Genomic DNA, 18802 nt, shown 5'->3' on the forward strand with positions numbered 1-18802 from the left:
ATTTTGAATGTGGTTGTGCTCTCTTTCACGGGTGGTGACCTAACACCCCCCGCCAAACGCCCTTTCGGGGTATTGTGTAGATGTAGAATAGTTAAACTAATTGCAGAAATTAGGGCACCTTGAAGGGAGAGGAGACTTGTTCCCTGCCTGTGCACTTCTTAGGGGCGAGTGACAGTTGAAGAGTCGGGTTACGTAGTGCTAAGAAGAGGGGTAAGATGGAATAGCCATTATTTTCCGTGATTTTCAACGCACATTTGAAGGAATTGGTAAGAGGCCTGAGAGGAACTGGAGATAGGAATGAAAGTAGGTGGGAAATACAGGGTCCGTTCAATAAGTATCGGGAATGGTTCCAAAAATCAAAATTTATTGTAGTTAACATTACAATTACTTAACAATCTTCAAAATACATTACTCCTGCATCGATACACTTAGTTCGGTGCGTATGCGCCTCGTTAAAAGCCCGCTGAAAATCGGTTTCCGGAATATTGTTGAGAGCCTTTGTCGTCGCCGCTTAACCGCCTCGATGGAGTCGAACCGATATCCTTTGAGCTCCTTTTGAGTTATCCTTTGAGGTAATAACGTTGTCGAGAAAATATTCATCTTCCTGAACGCAGTCCTATATTTCTTGCGAAATTTTCACCCGCGACAGTATTTGTTTCTCGCTCAAAACTTCCGGCACCAGCCTCGCGCACCTTTGCCCCATCGCAAAACCCTCTGTTACCATTGTGTGGACGGTTCCGACTGAAAGGCCGGTCTCCTCACTGATAAGGGCGATGGTAAAACGCCTGTCAGAGTCCAAAATTTTTTTTCACTTTGCCCACCTGAGTATCGGTTCTCGCGATCGTCGGGCGTCCGACGCGGTGCTCGTCTTCGACGAGCTCCTGGCCTTCCTTAAACATTTTGTGCCACTCAAAAACTCATGTGCCCCTTAAGGCATCATCCCCATAAGCCTGTTTAAAGAGTTCAAGCGCCTCCGAAGCGGATTTCCCGGGTTGAACGCAAAACTTCACAGCGTAGCGTTGCTCGACGGTGCCTTCCAAGCTGGCGCGACGACACCACAATCACACGTCATAAAAATCCACCTCCTGTCTCAACGCATGCCCTGAGGCAACTGAACTAAAATGCGCCTGAGTGGTGGGGGACCCGTCTACCGAGCCGACCGGTCGGGGCCCCATCCACCGCTCTGTTGAGGTTACAGCGAACCAGTCACGATACTTATTGAATGGACCCTGTATATATATATATATATATATATATATATATATATATATATATATATATATATATATATATATATATATATATATATATATATATATTTATATATATATATATATATTTATATATATATATATTTACGAGGGTCATCCGGAAAGTAGTACCCGTTCGTGCCGCATGAAGTGCTGACGACGCGAGTAGCCGCTGGACGAGGTCAGATAGCTTCAGTGACTTGTCTGCCTTCTCTGAGCCAAGTTGCGTGACGCTAGCATTGCCTGTGTTGTTTCTGTGATTGTTTACAATGTTTAAAAAAATTGAGAACGCCGCCAGTTGTGAAGTGAGGGCAGTGATTAAATTCCTCAATGCAAGAAACGTTCGCCCATGTGATATTCATCGCCAATTAAAGGAGGTGTATGGAGACAATGTAATGGACGAGTCGTCTGTTCGGCGGTGGTGTCGCAACTTCAACATGGGGAGGGGGAACACACACGACGATGAGCGTTCGGAGAGACCGTCTGTCATTACAGACCAACTGGTGAGCTCAGTTGACGAATTCGTGAGGAACGATCGGCGCGTCACAATTGATGACATCTGTGAGCATTTTCCCAATGTTTCTCGAACAATTGTTCATGAAATTGTTAAACACCATCTGCATTATGCAAAAATTTGTGCAAGATGGGTCCCTCGCGTATCTCAATGAGCTGGCGGCGAAGGACTATGCAGCAGGAATACAGAAACTTGTCACACGTTATGACAAATGCCTTAATTTGCTTGGAGATTATGTTGAGAAGTAGTTTAAAGTATCCTCTTTCAAATAAAATTTTTTATGTTTGTTAATATTTACTTTTGTCTTTTTATTTCACGAACGGGTACTACTTTCCGGATGACCCTCGTATGTATATATATATAATGTATAACACTTAGCACTAATGGGCACAGACAAAAACACAGAAACACACAAAAAAGAGACTCACTATTTTTCGAATTTTCGGTGGTCGTGACCACCTTTATCAAGGAAGAGAGGGACAGAGTCCCTCTCTTCCTTGATAAAGGTGGTCTCCAGGTGAAGGGAGGAAGAAAGTACTCAGAGCTGAAGAGGGACCTGATGTAAAGTAGGATGTTGTGTTTTCTAGGGGTCACAAATATTTTAATTAGTAAGAATGTCCATCCAAAAACCTACCCTAACCGGTAGATTACCTAATAATATATATATATATATATATATATATATATATATATATATATATATATATATATACATATACATACACAATAATTATTATTATGAACTACTACATTTATAGACAACTTACATAAGACATGGAAAATCCGAAAACTATTTGCAGATACTTAGTGGCGGCGAGTAGTAGCGTGGTTTGGCCCCAGTGATATCCAAAACTTGCCGCCGCACAAGCCCACATTGGCCCGGATAACAGGAATGCTTTCATTGGAAATCCCTTCTCCTGGCAGCAAGGGGCCTGAACCTCCGGCGACTGAAAAGTGAGCACAAAGAACAGTCAAATCATGTAATTTGGAAAAGGCTTAATAAGTGCGACCCCATATTGTGTGATAATTAGCGCTTGAAATTTTCTGACCTTTCCAAAGAAACCCGATTTCCCACAATTTAAGACATGCCCGAGGTGATTACTCGGATATATTTGTTTGTATCTTGGGTTTTGAGAAGGTGTTCGATAGAGCAAATCGATAAAGAAATTTCAGATGATAAGAGTAGGCTGGAAGGCTAGGCGACTTTTTCGGAACCTTTGTAATTCTCACATAACAAATGTGTGGATACTGAATGGAGACTCGGGATGGGCATTACTAGGTAGTGCAGTATAACAGGAATGTCGAAAATCACATGCTCTTTACAAATTCGTTTATAAGTAGTTAATAACCGAGGTATCAAGATAAAATTTACTTTGCATAATAACTAACTTGTATGTGCATAATGTTATAATTTACAGTTATAAGTGCTGATTTGATTTGTTTCAGGAAGTCGTAGAATGAAGTAGCTCGCAGTATGGAGAAGATTAGAGGCTGGCAGTGTGATGAGGTTCCTTCATTTGAAAGGTTGCAGTGCCGCACAGATCCACGATGAAAAGGTAACTACGTGGGTAGGATAAAAACTAATGCACACATGCTTGTGGACCAGAAACAAAATGACCGTCAACTTCTTGTGGCATGTGGAAGTAACATTCCCCCTCAACATTCATGCACAGGTTTGAGGTCGTCTCATTCATCCAGCGTATTTCGAGAAGCGGAAGTATGTAGTCGTGTGCTTGTACTATGTCAACGCGAGTTAAACAGCGTGCTGTAATCGAATTTTTAAATGCTGAAAAAGTTATTCCTACTGAGATTCATCGTCGTTCAAAGGCTGTTTACGGTAACGATGCTGTTGAAAAGTCTACTGTAAATCGATGGGTAGGAAAATTTCGTGGTTGCGAGACTGGAAAAGCCATAATTGTTGATGAAACATGCAGCAGATGTCCACTCACTGCCACAGACGATAAACATCGCAAACTGGTCGAAGATTCGATTCAAAATGCCCGGCGAATGACTCAAAAGCGTACCGCAAACCATAATGGTCAAGTTTGTCGTGTTAAAGGCAGCCTGGCGCAATAATCTTGCAACATGACCACGCTCGTCCACACACCTCGCACGCAACTGGAGAGGCTCTGCGAAACCTGAAATTTGAACCAATGCCGCACCCTCCTCATTCCCTCGATTTTTTCCTCAACTCAAGAGACACCTCAAGGGCAATCATTACACCTCGGACTATGAGGTGAAATGAGCTGTCAAGTCCTGGATTCGAGAAAAGTCGTAAGAGTTTTTCAGTGACGGAATGAAAAAACTCGTTATATGTTGGGAGAAATATGTTAGCCTTAACGTTGACTATGTTGAAAAATAAATAAATGATTTTGAAACTTAAGAATTGTACTTGAATGTACTTGTTGCCCGATCTTGCTATTTGTTTTTGGCCGCGCTACACAAACATGTGTGCATTACTTTTCAGCCTGCCCTTGTATCTATGGAAATGATAGCAAGTCATATGGCACAGTTGTGAGGTGGAAAAGAATTTTCAAACTAACCACATGTCCCTCTCAGGCGTTCCAAGAAGTGGGAGGCCATCACTCACGGTCGTTGCCGCCAAATTGGAGAAAGTTGACTATTCCTAGATTCCTATCAGACCTCAGAGAACTAACCATCCAAATGATCATAAATGAGACTGATCTTAGTTACGGCAGTGCTTGGAAAGTTATTTATGAAGAACTGCGCATGGCGAAGGTGTCAGGACGCTGGGTTCCAGGGCTAGTGGCTCGTTTTCAGAAGCAAACACCGCGCGACCTACAATCGCGACCAAAGCGATGTGGCTTGGAACTTTGCCATATCCTTCCAATTCTCCTGATCTCGCCCCAAGTGTCTTTTTCTTATTCCCAAGACTCAGACAAACTTTATGGGATTGGAGATTAGACCACCTAAATTACGTCATTCGAGAGTTGGAGCAATGGTTTTCGACGCAATCTGCTGAGCTTTTATAATGACAGTCTCTGAAAAGTCAATAAACCCTGGGTAAAATGTGTAATGCTGGATGTTTTGTACGGAGGTATCAAGAATAATAAATAAGCATTAAGTTCCTATCTCGATAATATTTTGAAATAATCAAAGGTTTACGGTATGTCCTCGTATTTACGGATGTAAGTAATTAAATATGCATGAGAAGGGCGGGAGGTAGGAGTGGAGGTAGACTGACTAATCTTCAAATAATTGCGGATGATCAAATGTTTGCTGGCCTGTCAGCCGTAGAGTCATAATCATTACTCAGCGCATTGCGGACTCAGTGTAGTATTGTAGGCATGAGTTGAGAACCAAACTTATGAAAACGAAAAAGATGCGATTGATAATCGCATCTTTTTCGTTTTCATAGGATGACGGTTAAGGTGAACATTAAAGTTGAAGGACGTACACAAGACAGGTAGGTTATTTCCCCTAATTAGACAGAATTTTGGGGGAGAAGATGAACGTTGTAGGGCCATCAAAACAAGAATTTTTTTAAATTAAGTTCAGCCACCACTAGGATGTGTGGTAAGGAAAAATAAGACCAGAAGTACTAGGGAACCAGATAGATACAGTTCTACAAAAAATGAAGTTTCACTACCGCCAGCATCTCAGTGCCATAATCTTAGACTCTATCCTTCAACTGGAAACGAAAAGGGATTTCCTTGCACCCCCAATTCATGCAGTGTATCGTTTGTACTCCCAGTTTGCACGGTCTTTCACATCCAAAGAACTACAATCGTATAACATCGTCGCAAGTACATGTCGAAATTTCATGAAATGTCGCGCTGTATGAATGAGCGCGATTGCGTCGAGGGCGGTGGGACGGGTTTGGGGAGCGTTCACTCACCGCGCTGGTGGGCTCGTCCGAGGCTGTGTTGATCAGGCTCCGCTCGGTCCACGAGATGTTTGGGGGGATGGGCGCCGAGTCGGGCACATACCTCTGCCAGGCTATGTACCAGCAAACGACGGCCAAACTGGTGAAGTAGAAGACGGCGTCTCTACCCAGGGAGTCCGCGATGGGCCCAGCAATGAGAACGGCCACGGCCCAACCGGCAGTCCAAGCTAAATTAATAGAAAAAATGCAACAATTGACTCACTATTTTTTTTGCAACAGTTCTGCTATAGTTTAAATAAATGAAGATAATTAACTTATACTTTCTTCAATATACTACCAAGCTCCCGAGTTATAGGCGGTGTGGCATACGAGTAGATGAGCTTTAGGGACGCGTTGTCCATAGCTGTTTCACGTACATCCTTCTCGCAAACCCTTGCTCTTACGTGATAGATACCTATTGATACATAACTTTTTTCGGGATTTTTAATGATAATAATAGTACAACACTTGCACAGTTTTACAAATTGGATATCAGACTATTTTTAATTATATAGTCATGGTTAACTTAAGCCTTTATGTAGCGTCACTTGTAAATGTGTGCTTATTTTCTTCGACTTTTTCAATATGACACTTCTCACCTATACTGCAGAAGGAAGGGACAAGCGAATTAATAAATTTCCGTCGACAGTATAAAAACGTAGGAAGGGAGAATTTTACCTAGTGGTGGGAACATAGAAGGATATTACAATAATTTTATTGTACACGCATTCTTTTTCACGCGTGGTGGAATCCCCCCCCCTGGGGACTACAATCCTGACGTGGTGGAAGAGTTTGTGGGTTCTGATGACCCCTAGAGTTGTACTGGAGGGAGCAATGACATTTGCTCCTAATGGGGTCATCCACGCCAGATAGGTTGAAGGCTAGGATTCAAAAGAACGGTTGTCGGCGCAGAGTCCGCTCCTCAGTGAGTCGGCTGCAATGGCATCCAACCCCAGTGGGGTGGCATTTTGAGTGAAGGTCTCAGGTTAGAAACGCTATTTAGGAAGGCAAAAGGAAATCAACTCAATTTATTATCTCACGCAAAATAGATGAACACAACATTGAGCTCGAGCCCTGGAAACTACGGGACTCGACCCAATTGGCCGAGTGACGTGTCCGGCAGCAGGAGGGGAAAGGCTTCCCCGTTCGTCATCTCACGAAATCTAAGTAAAAAAGGTTTTCGCATGAATATCGCATTCGTCTCTGTGGGTGTAGATTAGCATGAATTTGTATGCTTTGCGGGTGTTTTTATTCTCTTTTACGGGTGGTGGCCTAACACCCACCGCCACACGCCCTTGCGGCGGGGTATTGTGTAGATGCATGTGCCTAGATGAAATCCTTGCCAAGCGAAAGAAATAGCAGAAGCACAGAAGACACGGGAAAGAGCTAAAACCGTTGAAATAGGGTCTTGGGATGTTAGGATGGTATAGAGGAGGGGAAATTGAAAAAAGCGGGAGATGCAGAGAGGAAATATAGATATTTTAGAGCTTTACAAGGAGAGATAGAAGGATAGCAGGGATTATTGGACTGATACATATAAAGTAATACGAGTACTGCGAAGGGTACGAGAGCCAGCGAGGGGTGGCAACATATTTAGCAAAAGGCAGGAACAAGTGTTGGAAACAGAACAAGCCAGTGATAATATTAATAATGTACATAAAAGCTGAATCGACGAACATGGTCATTGTACAGGTCTAGATGCCACCAATCTACTGCGGGAAAGATGACGGGGTGAACGACCAAATAGAGGAAATAATTGTGGGTGGTCTCTGGAGAGAAATATTTGATAGTGATGATGTATTGGACTTGACAGTAGGCGAGGAAGAGATGGGTCTGCGGCTTAGGAAAAAGGAATGACTGCTAGGAGCAAGAAATGGAGATTAGCGGGAGGCAGTGTTTAATAATGAGAAACACCTGATTGCAATACCAAACTGGGCGTAGGTGTACAATGAAAATGCCCGGGGATGCAGAAAGATGTCATTTAGACTATGCAGTGGAAATTCGCACAACGAGTATGATTCGGTCGGGAATTTTTCTCGTGAAGCGAAACACTCGTTAATCGAAACAATTTCCCCCATCAATGTAAAATACAATAATACGTTTCATGGCGAAAAGATTTGTGTGCAAGGTTTCCTTTTTAGTATTTCTCAGTAATCTCTTTGCATCCCTTGATCTACATCCCTTATTATTGAGTTTCCATTATCTTTCATCAGACTCGAATATGTTCGCCATGCTCCTCGCTTGCATCTCCAAGGTATTTTTTGAAATTCAAAATTTGAATTATTAGTGTAGCATTCTTTTCAACGTTCAATAACCGGTTTGCTACTATCGTGGCTTCTTTTTTTGGAAGGTTTCTCATTACATTTCCGTTCAGCTTCCACAGGTTTATTTCTTATCCCAGTGTTTAGGTCATTCATAAGCTTCTATATTTTTCTTCCATAAACCACTCACTCCTGTATTTTTTATCTGAAGCCTTATAAAAAAGGATATTTCCTGTTACGACCTATCGCTCAATAGGGAAGTGAAATAAGGCCAATAAAATTTATCTAAATAAAATGCACTTTGACAATATTCTTTAATAAGACACATTGTAGGCAAATGGATGCGATCTTTTTAGATTTTCAAAAGTCACTAGATAAGGTTCCCCATGGTAAACTTATTCATAAATTAAAGGTCGCAGGTATAAACAAGGGCGCAATAAATTGGGTTGAAGACTTTCTTTCAGAGCGGGAACAGAGGGTAGTCCTTGACGACGCTAGTTCCGACAGCGTACGAGTCACTTCGGGGGTACCCCAGGGAAGCATAGTCGGGCCGTTGATATTCTTGATTATTGTAAACGATTTGAAGCGCGCGGTGAAAAGTAAGATCAAGATGTTCGCGAATGATACGGTGATTTATCGGGAGATATAGGGGGATGAGAATCGTTTAATACTAGCAAAGGATCTATATTGCATTTCGAAATGGTGTACAAAATGGAAACTGTCATTAAGCCATCGCAAATGTTCGGTGGTAAATCTCTTTTAAAGATCAACGGGATTTTATACCTGCTAGATGGAATAGACCAAGGGGTAGATAATACGGTAACATACTTAGGCGTTACAATCACCAAAGACTTAACTTGGGGCAACCGCATGCGTAAAATCTGCAGGTAAGCAAAAAAGATAAGACGCATTGCCGGCAGGAGTGACTACAAGGTCAAGGAACGCCGTTGCCACGCTCGTGTAAGGTCTCATTTAGAATATGCATGTAGCGTACTATGAGATTCACCTAAAAAAAGGTCACAGGGGAAATTGAGACGTTCCAACCCTAGGCAGCCTCGTTAAAAACTGTTACGATAAAATAAAAAGCGTCATAGGAATACTTCTGAAGTTGAGAGCATTTACATATAAATCTACATAGTTCACCGCAAGCCACCACAAGGGCGTGTGGCGGGGGAGTCAAGCCATCACTCGTAAAAGAGAATAAAACCACATTCAAAACCCACATATTCATACCAATCAACACCTACAAAGGCGTATATATTCATGCAAAAACCTTTTCAACTTACGCGCATGTAAATACCTATATACTATCAACTAGCATACACATGTACCTACGAATATACATTACGTCTACGCAATCTTATATCTATATCCTATAATCTTATCCTGACTTGTAAATTTAATGTAGTCCATATTTCTATATTGATTTTGGTTTCTAATTATTATGATTCACGATTGTTGAGGGAAAGGACGAGTTTTTGTATCTATCTGGGGTGGAAATGAAAAATAGTAACTTTGTGATTCCACTGAAAAATTTTTATTACGAAAATGTTTCAGTGGAATTACGAAGTTTCTATTTTTCATTTCCAGTATGAATCGATTCCATTAAGTTACGCCGGAAACCATCAATTATATCTGTACTGGTATTTATCTCCCTTATCTTATCTTTGTGGACTGATATCCCAAATAGTGTGGGGCCCTAATAATTCCTTTATTGTTATTGCTGAACTTGTTTGTTATGAACCTTTCTAAAAGTCTCAGTCTCGCTTGTTCTCTTCGCATCTCAAGTGGCTCCCAGCCTAAATCCCACTAAAGGCCTGCCAAAATCGCCTTCTTATTATAACAATTTCTCACTAATCTGGCGAATTTTTTACTCTAGAATTTGTACAATTCTTTTTGCCAACTTTTCTCCAAAAGAGTGAAATAACACCACTCTTTTACTTTCTCCTTACATTCCCCTATCACCCGTTTGCGAAGCCGAGTTTCTTTAACGCAGATCCACATATTGCCCTGATATGTGCTCCCCATGAAAGTCGTTTTGTTAGAAGTACCCCCAAATATTTCACTTGATCGGCCGTAGTTAGCACTGTGCCCTCAATTTCATAATTTATATCCTTTTAACAACTTTCATTGTTCCGAAATTTCAAAACTGCGCATTTGCCCATGTTTAGTTCTAATCCCCATCCCTTACGCCAATCCGATGTTGTATCTAAGTATCTAGAGTCTCGCAATCTTATGGACCTCTCATTTCCCTGTGTACCACCGCGTTGTCAGCAAATAATCTAAGGTAGCTACTAACGTGTGAGCTTAACTCATTCTTGTATGCTGAGAATAGAAGCGACCCCATTACACTTCCCTGGGGGACGCCCGAAGTTACATCTATAGCCGTTGAGCACAACCTATCGATGATTACTATTTGTTTGCGATTTGATAAGAAGTCTATCATACGATTTATTTCATTAGTACCATAGCATTTAAGTTCGTGTAACAATTTATTGTGTGGGACTTTATTGAAGGCTTTCTTGAAATCCAGAAATACTGGAATACTGAAAAACTGGTTGTGGCTTAGTATCTTCCTACTCTCGAGAATTTTCATAATGGTACAGAAAATAATGTGCTCCAATATTTTACAAGAGATCGATGCTAAGGAAATGGGTCGGTAATTGGTTGGTTTATCCCTATCGCCGCCCTTAGAGATGGGGTTATATGGGCTAGGTTCCTGTCGCGAGGTACTGTGCCTTCTTCTATCAAATTTATAAAAATACTTCCAAAAAAACGGGGTAATATCTCCATGTAATCTCTTCAATATTCTAGCAGGTATATCTTCCGGACCCTGTGATTTGTTGGTTTTAATACTATGGAGCTGACGACTATTTTTTTCTTGGTCAGTGTTTTGATGCTCATGTTTTTTTATAAGTGGGTGTGACAACTGGCTTGGTGCGTTTGTTTATTTATAGTAAACGCTCTGGAAAAATTTGTTTAAAATATTTGTCTATTTCACGCTGTCTGTAATAAGTTCGCCGTTTTCTGTATTCAAAGAATGGATAGCTGGACATTTACCCTCCATTTCTCTAATACAGTATACAGGGTTCGTCCGGAAAATAAGTGTACTGATTTTTTCCCGCCGCTCCAGGCGCGCCCAGCACCGCTCTGACGGGCTGTGATTGGAGGGGGGTATGTTGGCAAGCGACGCTGAAAAAGGCAGTTGGCTCTGAGCTGTGGTGTAGTGAGGAGCTCTGTTAACGCGAACCTCCACGCTCGACCCACGTCACGGAACGCGATGCCGAAGTTTTTGGAGCAGCGTTATTCCATCAAATTTGCGGTAAAGCTTGGGAAATCGTCTACCGAAACTGTCGGTATGATTAACCAGGCTTACGGGGAGTCAGCCATGTCCAGAAACATGATCTTTCGGTGGCACAAGATGTTCGTCGAGGGCAGAGAAGAGGTCGACGACGAACCACGGCGTGGACGCCCATCAACGACACTCACCGACGAAAATGTGCGAAAAGTTCGCGATGTACTGAACTCTGATCGTCGTCTTAGTGTTCGGATGATAGCAGAGCAGTGTAATGTGCAAAAAATAATAGTGCACGAGATTACTAGGGAGCAATTACAGATGCGAAAAATTTGTGCAAAGTTGGTGCCGAAAGTGCTCAGTGATGATCAAAGACTCAATCGTTTGGAAATCGCGACACAACTTGCGGATCACTGCAAAAATGATCCACATTTTTTAAAGAACGTTGTTTCGGGTGACGAGACGTGGATCTTTGAGTACGACCCGGAGTCGAAGAGACAAAGTGCGGAGTGGCACACCCCATCATCACCCCGTCAAAAGAAAGCTCGCATGAGCAAATCTCGGATCAAGGCGATGCTCATTGTCTTTTTTGACAAAAGGGGAGTCGTCCACTACGAATTTCTACCTGAACGACAAACTGTAAATGCTGCATTTTACGTCCAAGTGCTCGACAGGCTTCGAAAACGAGTCACCCGCGTCCGGCCAGCGATCAAAAACATCTGGCGGCTGCATCACGACAATGCGCCGTCTCACACCGCGCTTGTCGTGTCGGACTTCTTGGCCAAGCACGGCGTGGCAACGCTGCCGCACCCGCCCTACAGCCCGGACTTGGCACCACCGGACTTCTTTCTGTTCCCGAAGATAAAGAGGAGTTTGAAAGGAACGCGATACGGGACTTTGGACGCCGTCAAAGAGGCCGTGACGACGTGTCTTCGAGAGGTTCCCGATGATGCCTTCGCGGGAGCGTTCCAGGAATGGGAACGCCGCTGGAACAATTGTATCGACTCACAAGGGTCCTATTTTGAGGAATATTAGCTTAAGATATGTAAAAAGGTAATACATTTTTTTCCCTGAGCTCAGTACACTTATTTTCCGGACGAACCCTGTGTGACTAGAATGACTTTGGATTTGCCACAAGATATTTGCTTATCATTTTAGATTTGAAGAAGTGTAGAGCTTTGCACATAATACTATTTCTTTAACTACTACATTCTTTTAGTTTTCGTTTGGATGCCTGCATATCAAGGGCATCTTCACTTTTTAAATTCTTTCAAAAATCTGATTGTAGTCTTCCTTGCATTCTAAATGCCTATCTGACTTCTCCGTTGTATCATCTAGGTTTCTTAGCTTCACGTTTAATTTTGGATGGAATGTGCGTCTTCATTCCTTCGCATATAATATTTAAGAAATATTTACAAGTGTTCTCCGTATCGGTTGTCAGGGTTTTTGCCTTGTTTTTTGGTAATTCCTTTTTAAATAATCTCGCAGTTCGTTAAAATTTTCCTGGCTTAATGAGAATACTTTACGAATTTCTTTGCATATTTTAACGAACTTAGTTTTTCGTTCTACAAGAATAACTTTATGGCCGCAGATGCCGTCCATTATTTCAATGCTTGTAGTGACTTCGGGCGTAGAAGTTGCAAAGATATCAAGCATGCCGTGGCCCTGCGTTGGTGATTTAACAATTTGGTCTAAAGTGTGTTTTGCGAATATATGGAGGATTTCTCGGTGCCCACGAATATATGGAGGAGTTCTTGGCATGGTTGGGGAACGTTAGAAGAAAGTCAATTCAATGCTAGATTTAATTTACTAAATAACCTCGGAGCCGCATGTTTCAGCGCCGAGGTCTCTCAAATCATTCACCCTCCAACGTACATTGGTCGCTTGGATCTTGAATATGGAATTCGGGAAATAGAGGCCAGGCATAGCAGACTCAAAGACTTCTTTCCACGGACAATATGGGATAGCAACTGCAGGTTTAGATGTAGCAAAGATGCCAATTGCCACCCACAGTATCTAGCGTCTAGGGAATAAGTAGTTTTATTCAAATGCATGCACTTTTACTAATCTCGAGTGTTTTGTTGTCAAATGCCTTCCCACATGACCGCATGGGACTGCCATTTACAGTATTGCTTGCCCTGCCTTCTTGTTTTGAAGATTCTCCTTCCATCCCTCGTCTCTCTCTCTCTCTCTTTGTGGGTGGGACACCTCCGCAGCCTGAGGCGTTGTGTCACATTCCCAACCTGTGACTTAAGGGGCGGAGACATTGAATTTGCATTCCCATGTAAAAGCAGAATTTCCCATTCTTACTTTCCAATTCTGCATGACCTTTCTTTTGGAGGAGACCTGCCGCATAAATGGTTGCGGTTCGTTTTTATTCCTTTTTTTTAATATCAAGCAACTAATAAATGAAAAAGAAACACTTTGTTCCAATCCACCACTTTATTACAGGTACGACTAGTTTCGACGCTACGGCGTCATCCTCAGGTACCTGAGGATGACGCCGTAGCGTCGAAACTAGTCGTACCTGTAATAAAGTGGTGGATTGGAACAAAGTGTTTCTTTTTCATGTAGGACTTCAATTTCTCCCGGCGGATGATGGCAGTGAATTCTTCTCGGGATTTCATCCGGGTAATCTCCTCCATCTCCATCGCTGCCGACGTTTCGATGAAATCCTTTTCCATCGTCATCAGGGCCGATGATGTCAGTCTGAAGGTGCCGGTTTATATATCCTCGGTGGTCATGTTGGGTCCCTTCTGATTGGCGGAGGCCGAGCACGTTTTCCCGCCTTTTTCAGGATTGGGTCCCATGTCCTGCTTAGGTCATGTTGGGTCCCTTCTGATTGGCGGAGGCCGAGCACGTTTTCCCGCCATTTTCAGGATCGGGTTCCATGTCCTGCTTAGGCTGAAACCCTCGTCTCTGTTAAAGTTATTCTTAGAGAGTCGTATTTCAATTGCCTCCTTGGTGAGGCGGTCCCAGTAGCCTTTGGAATGGTGGAGCATTTTGGTTTCTTCCCAGCGTATCGCGTGGTCGCAATCAATGGCATGCTCCGCAACCGCCGATTTTGATGGTTGGTAGAGTCGGAGATGACGCTTATGTTCTTTAATTCGGGTCTCAATCGTTCTTCCCGTCTCACCGATGTATTCTTCGCCACACTCGCATGGTATGCTGTAGACACCAGGCAATTTCAGTCCGGCGGGGTCTTTGGCGCGAACTAAGACTTGTCTTAGTTTTTTGGGTGGTAGGTGCACTGTCCGTATGTTATGATTGCGCAAAATGCGCGAAATCTTGCCAGATACCGTAGAGATGTACGGCAGGAATGCGTTGGCCAACGGTTTCCGCTCTTCTTCACGTCTCTCCCTTTTTTCTCCGAAGGCCCTTTTCAGGGCCATGGAGATTTCTCGCGGACTGAAACCATTTTCCCGGAATGTCTTCTTCAGATGTCCGAGTTCTGCAGGAAGGCTCTGCTGGTCGGAAATGACTTTGGCTCTATGCAGCAAGGATGAAAGAACCGCCGACCGTTGTGCTGGATGGTGGTGACTTTTCGCGTTCAGGTATAAGTCGGTATGAGTCGGCTTCCTGTATACCTTATGGCTCAGACTCCCGTCTTCTTTCCTTTGGATGAGTATGTCGAGGAATGGCAATTTTCCTTCTTCCTCCGATTCCATAGTGAATTGGATGCTTGGATGTCGGCTGTTCATGTGGTCCAAGAACGGCTTCAGGGTGTCAACTCCATGTGGCCAGATAACAAAAGTATCATCCACGTACCGATAAAAATGTTTCGGCCGGTAGGGGGCTGATTGGAGCGCATGTTCCTCAAATTCTTCCATGAAGAAATTGGCAATGGCCGGTGACAGTGGGGACCCCATGGCCACTCCGTCCTTCTGCTCATAGTAGCTGTTGTCAAAGGTGAAGTAAGTCGACGTAAGGGCGTGGTGAAAAAGCTTCACTGTGTCGGCGTCGAACTTCTTCTCTAGGAGAGAAAGAGTTTCCTGGAGTGGCACTCTGGTGAATAATGACACTACGTCCAGGCTGATCATGATGTCCGATGGATTTAGGTGGATTCCCCGAAGAGTGTTGATGAAGTCCGCGGAGTTTTTCACATGATGGCTACAGTTCCCGACGTGCGGCGCTAAAACGCCTGTTAGATATTTGGCGAGATTATATGTTGGTGAGCCGATGGCGCTGACGATCGGTCGTAGCGGGATTCCAGTTTTATGGATCTTTGGTAGACCATACATTCGTGGTGGAGCTGGTGCCTGTGGCCGCAGGTTCCGTGAGATCTCCGTAGGGATATTGGATTTTTTGATGAGTTCAACAGTCCGCTTCGTAATGGATTCCGTGGGGTCCCGGGACAGCTTCCGGTATGCCGCATCGTCTAGAAGGTCTAAAATCTTCCGCCGATAGTCTTCTGTTTTCAAAATTACGGTGGCGTTTCCCTTGTCTGCCGGCAGGATGGTGATGTCTTTGTTCCTTGATAGTCTCCGGAGGGCAGAGAGTTCACTTTGCTTAAGATTAGCCTTCGGTGGTTTGGCCCTCTTGAGGAACGTGGAGACTTCGGCCCTTACTTCCTCTGCCACGTCCTGAGACACGTTCCTCACCGCTTGTTCTATCCCTCCAATAATGTCTTTGATGGGAATCGTCTGCGGCGCTGGTGCAAAGTTTAATCCTTTGGAGAGAACTGCTCTGGTGGCGTCGTCAATCTCAGCGTCAGTTAGGTTAACTACCACTCGGTTTTGGTCGATTGCTGGTGCCTGTGGTCGTCGTCCTTGTAGATGGTCAAATTTCTTGTCCAATTTCTTCGTTTCCTGCGTCAGAAGTGATTCTGCCATGGCCATTGTGATTCGGTCAATGAATTCCCAATCGAAAGGTGAGAGTAGAGTGGTAAGCCGCAGGTGAAGATTTCTCCCGTGTTTGGCGTTGGCGTCCAGTAGTCTCCTCTTCTCATGAATCCTTTCACGGACTAAGGCTTTGCTAGCCCGCTCAAGGATACGTTCTGCTTTTGGTGTCTTCACCGAGGATTTAAGCTTGGCGAAGGTTGGAATTACTCCTTCATCCCGGCATCTCAAGAGAAAGGCGAGACTGCAAATTAGTGTCGCCTTCTCCCTCCGTTTTGCAGCCAGTTCCTGAGTGCTGCGGTATATTTCCTCCCCGTAGAGGCTGGTTATGTAGGACTTCAATTTCTCCCGGCGGATGATGGCAGTGAATTCTTCTCGGGATTTCATCCGGGTAATCTCCTCCATCTCCATCGCTGCCGACGTTTCGATGAAATCCTTTTCCATCGTCATCAGGGCCGATGATGTCAGTCTGAAGGTGCCGGTTTATATATCCTCGGTGGTCATGTTGGGTCCCTTCTGATTGGCGGAGGCCGAGCACGTTTTCCCGCCTTTTTCAGGATTGGGTCCCATGTCCTGCTTAGGTCATGTTGGGTCCCTTCTGATTGGCGGAGGCCGAGCACGTTTTCCCGCCATTTTCAGGATCGGGTTCCATGTCCTGCTTAGGCTGAAACCCTCGTCTCTGTTAAAGTTATTCTTAGAGAGTCGTATTTCAATTGCCTCCTTGGTGAGGCGGTCCCAGTAGCCTTTGGAATGGTGGAGCATTTTGGTTTCTTCCCAGCGTATCGCGTGGTCGCAATCGATGGCATGCTCCGCAACCGCCGATTTTGATGGTTGGTAGAGTCGGAGATGACGCTTATGTTCTTTAATTCGGGTCTCAATCGTTCTTCCCGTCTCACCGATGTATTCTTCGCCACACTCGCATGGTATGCTGTAGACACCAGGCAATTTCAGTCCGGCGGGGTCTTTGGCGCGAACTAAGACTTGTCTTAGTTTTTTGGGTGGTAGGTGCACTGTCCGTATGTTATGATTGCGCAAAATGCGCGAAATCTTGCCAGATACCGTAGAGATGTACGGCAGGAATGCGTTGGCCAACGGTTTCCGCTCTTCTTCACGTCTCTCCCTTTTTTCTCCGAAGGCCCTTTTCAGGGCCATGGAGATTTCTCGCGGACTGAAACCATTTTCCCGGAATGTCTTCTTCAGATGTCCGAGTTCTGCAGGAAGGCTCTGCTGGTCGGAAATGACTTTGGCTCTATGCAGCAAGGATGAAAGAACCGCCGACCGTTGTGCTGGATGGTGGTGACTTTTCGCGTTCAGGTATAAGTCGGTATGAGTCGGCTTCCTGTATACCTTATGGCTCAGACTCCCGTCTTCTTTCCTTTGGATGAGTATGTCGAGGAATGGCAATTTTCCTTCTTCCTCCGATTCCATAGTGAATTGGATGCTTGGATGTCGGCTGTTCATGTGGTCCAAGAACGGCTTCAGGGTGTCAACTCCATGTGGCCAGATAACAAAAGTATCATCCACGTACCGATAAAAATGTTTCGGCCGGTAGGGGGCTGATTGGAGCGCATGTTCCTCAAATTCTTCCATGAAGAAATTGGCAATGGCCGGTGACAGTGGGGACCCCATGGCCACTCCGTCCTTCTGCTCATAGTAGCTGTTGTCAAAGGTGAAGTAAGTCGACGTAAGGGCGTGGTGAAAAAGCTTCACTGTGTCGGCGTCGAACTTCTTCTCTAGGAGAGAAAGAGTTTCCTGGAGTGGCACTCTGGTGAATAATGACACTACGTCCAGGCTGATCATGATGTCCGATGGATTTAGGTGGATTCCCCGAAGAGTGTTGATGAAGTCCGCGGAGTTTTTCACATGATGGCTACAGTTCCCGACGTGCGGCGCTAAAACGCCTGTTAGATATTTGGCGAGATTATATGTTGGTGAGCCGATGGCGCTGACGATCGGTCGTAGCGGGATTCCAGTTTTATGGATCTTTGGTAGACCATACATTCGTGGTGGAGCTGGTGCCTGTGGCCGCAGGTTCCGTGAGATCTCCGTAGGGATATTGGATTTTTTGATGAGTTCAACAGTCCGCTTCGTAATGGATTCCGTGGGGTCCCGGGACAGCTTCCGGTATGCCGCATCGTCTAGAAGGTCTAAAATCTTCCGCCGATAGTCTTCTGTTTTCAAAATTACGGTGGCGTTTCCCTTGTCTGCCGGCAGGATGGTGATGTCTTTGTTCCTTGATAGTCTCCGGAGGGCAGAGAGTTCACTTTGCTTAAGATTAGCCTTCGGTGGTTTGGCCCTCTTGAGGAACGTGGAGACTTCGGCCCTTACTTCCTCTGCCACGTCCTGAGACACGTTCCTCACCGCTTGTTCTATCCCTCCAATAATGTCTTTGATGGGAATCGTCTGCGGCGCTGGTGCAAAGTTTAATCCTTTGGAGAGAACTGCTCTGGTGGCGTCGTCAATCTCAGCGTCAGTTAGGTTAACTACCACTCGGTTTTGGTCGATTGCTGGTGCCTGTGGTCGTCGTCCTTGTAGATGGTCAAATTTCTTGTCCAATTTCTTCGTTTCCTGCGTCAGAAGTGATTCTGCCATGGCCATTGTGATTCGGTCAATGAATTCCCAATCGAAAGGTGAGAGTAGAGTGGTAAGCCGCAGGTGAAGATTTCTCCCGTGTTTGGCGTTGGCGTCCAGTAGTCTCCTCTTCTCATGAATCCTTTCACGGACTAAGGCTTTGCTAGCCCGCTCAAGGATACGTTCT

General features: G+C 44.4%; 1 protein-coding gene across 3 annotated transcripts in view; it reads right to left on the reverse strand.

The window, feature by feature from the left end:
• The window catches only part of LOC139698330 (sialin-like), a 122478-nt gene that overhangs the window by 43475 nt on the left and 60201 nt on the right, over nt 1-18802 (reverse strand). For 2 of the 3 annotated variants that reach the window (XM_071597233.1, XM_071597234.1), the window contains 2 exons: nt 5624-5838; nt 2532-2711 (listed from right to left, as the gene is read on the reverse strand). In XM_071597233.1, the coding sequence (XP_071453334.1) occupies nt 2532-2711; nt 5624-5838 (395 nt within the window). The remainder of the gene's footprint in view (nt 1-2531; nt 2712-5623; nt 5839-18802) is intronic. The other variant, XM_071597235.1, reaches the window with a different exon arrangement.

This window comes from Hetaerina americana, unplaced genomic scaffold, assembly GCF_022747635.1.
Source record: "Hetaerina americana unplaced genomic scaffold, ioHetAmer1.1.p SCAF_82, whole genome shotgun sequence".
In the NCBI taxonomy this organism is placed as follows: domain Eukaryota; kingdom Metazoa; phylum Arthropoda; class Insecta; order Odonata; family Calopterygidae; genus Hetaerina; species Hetaerina americana.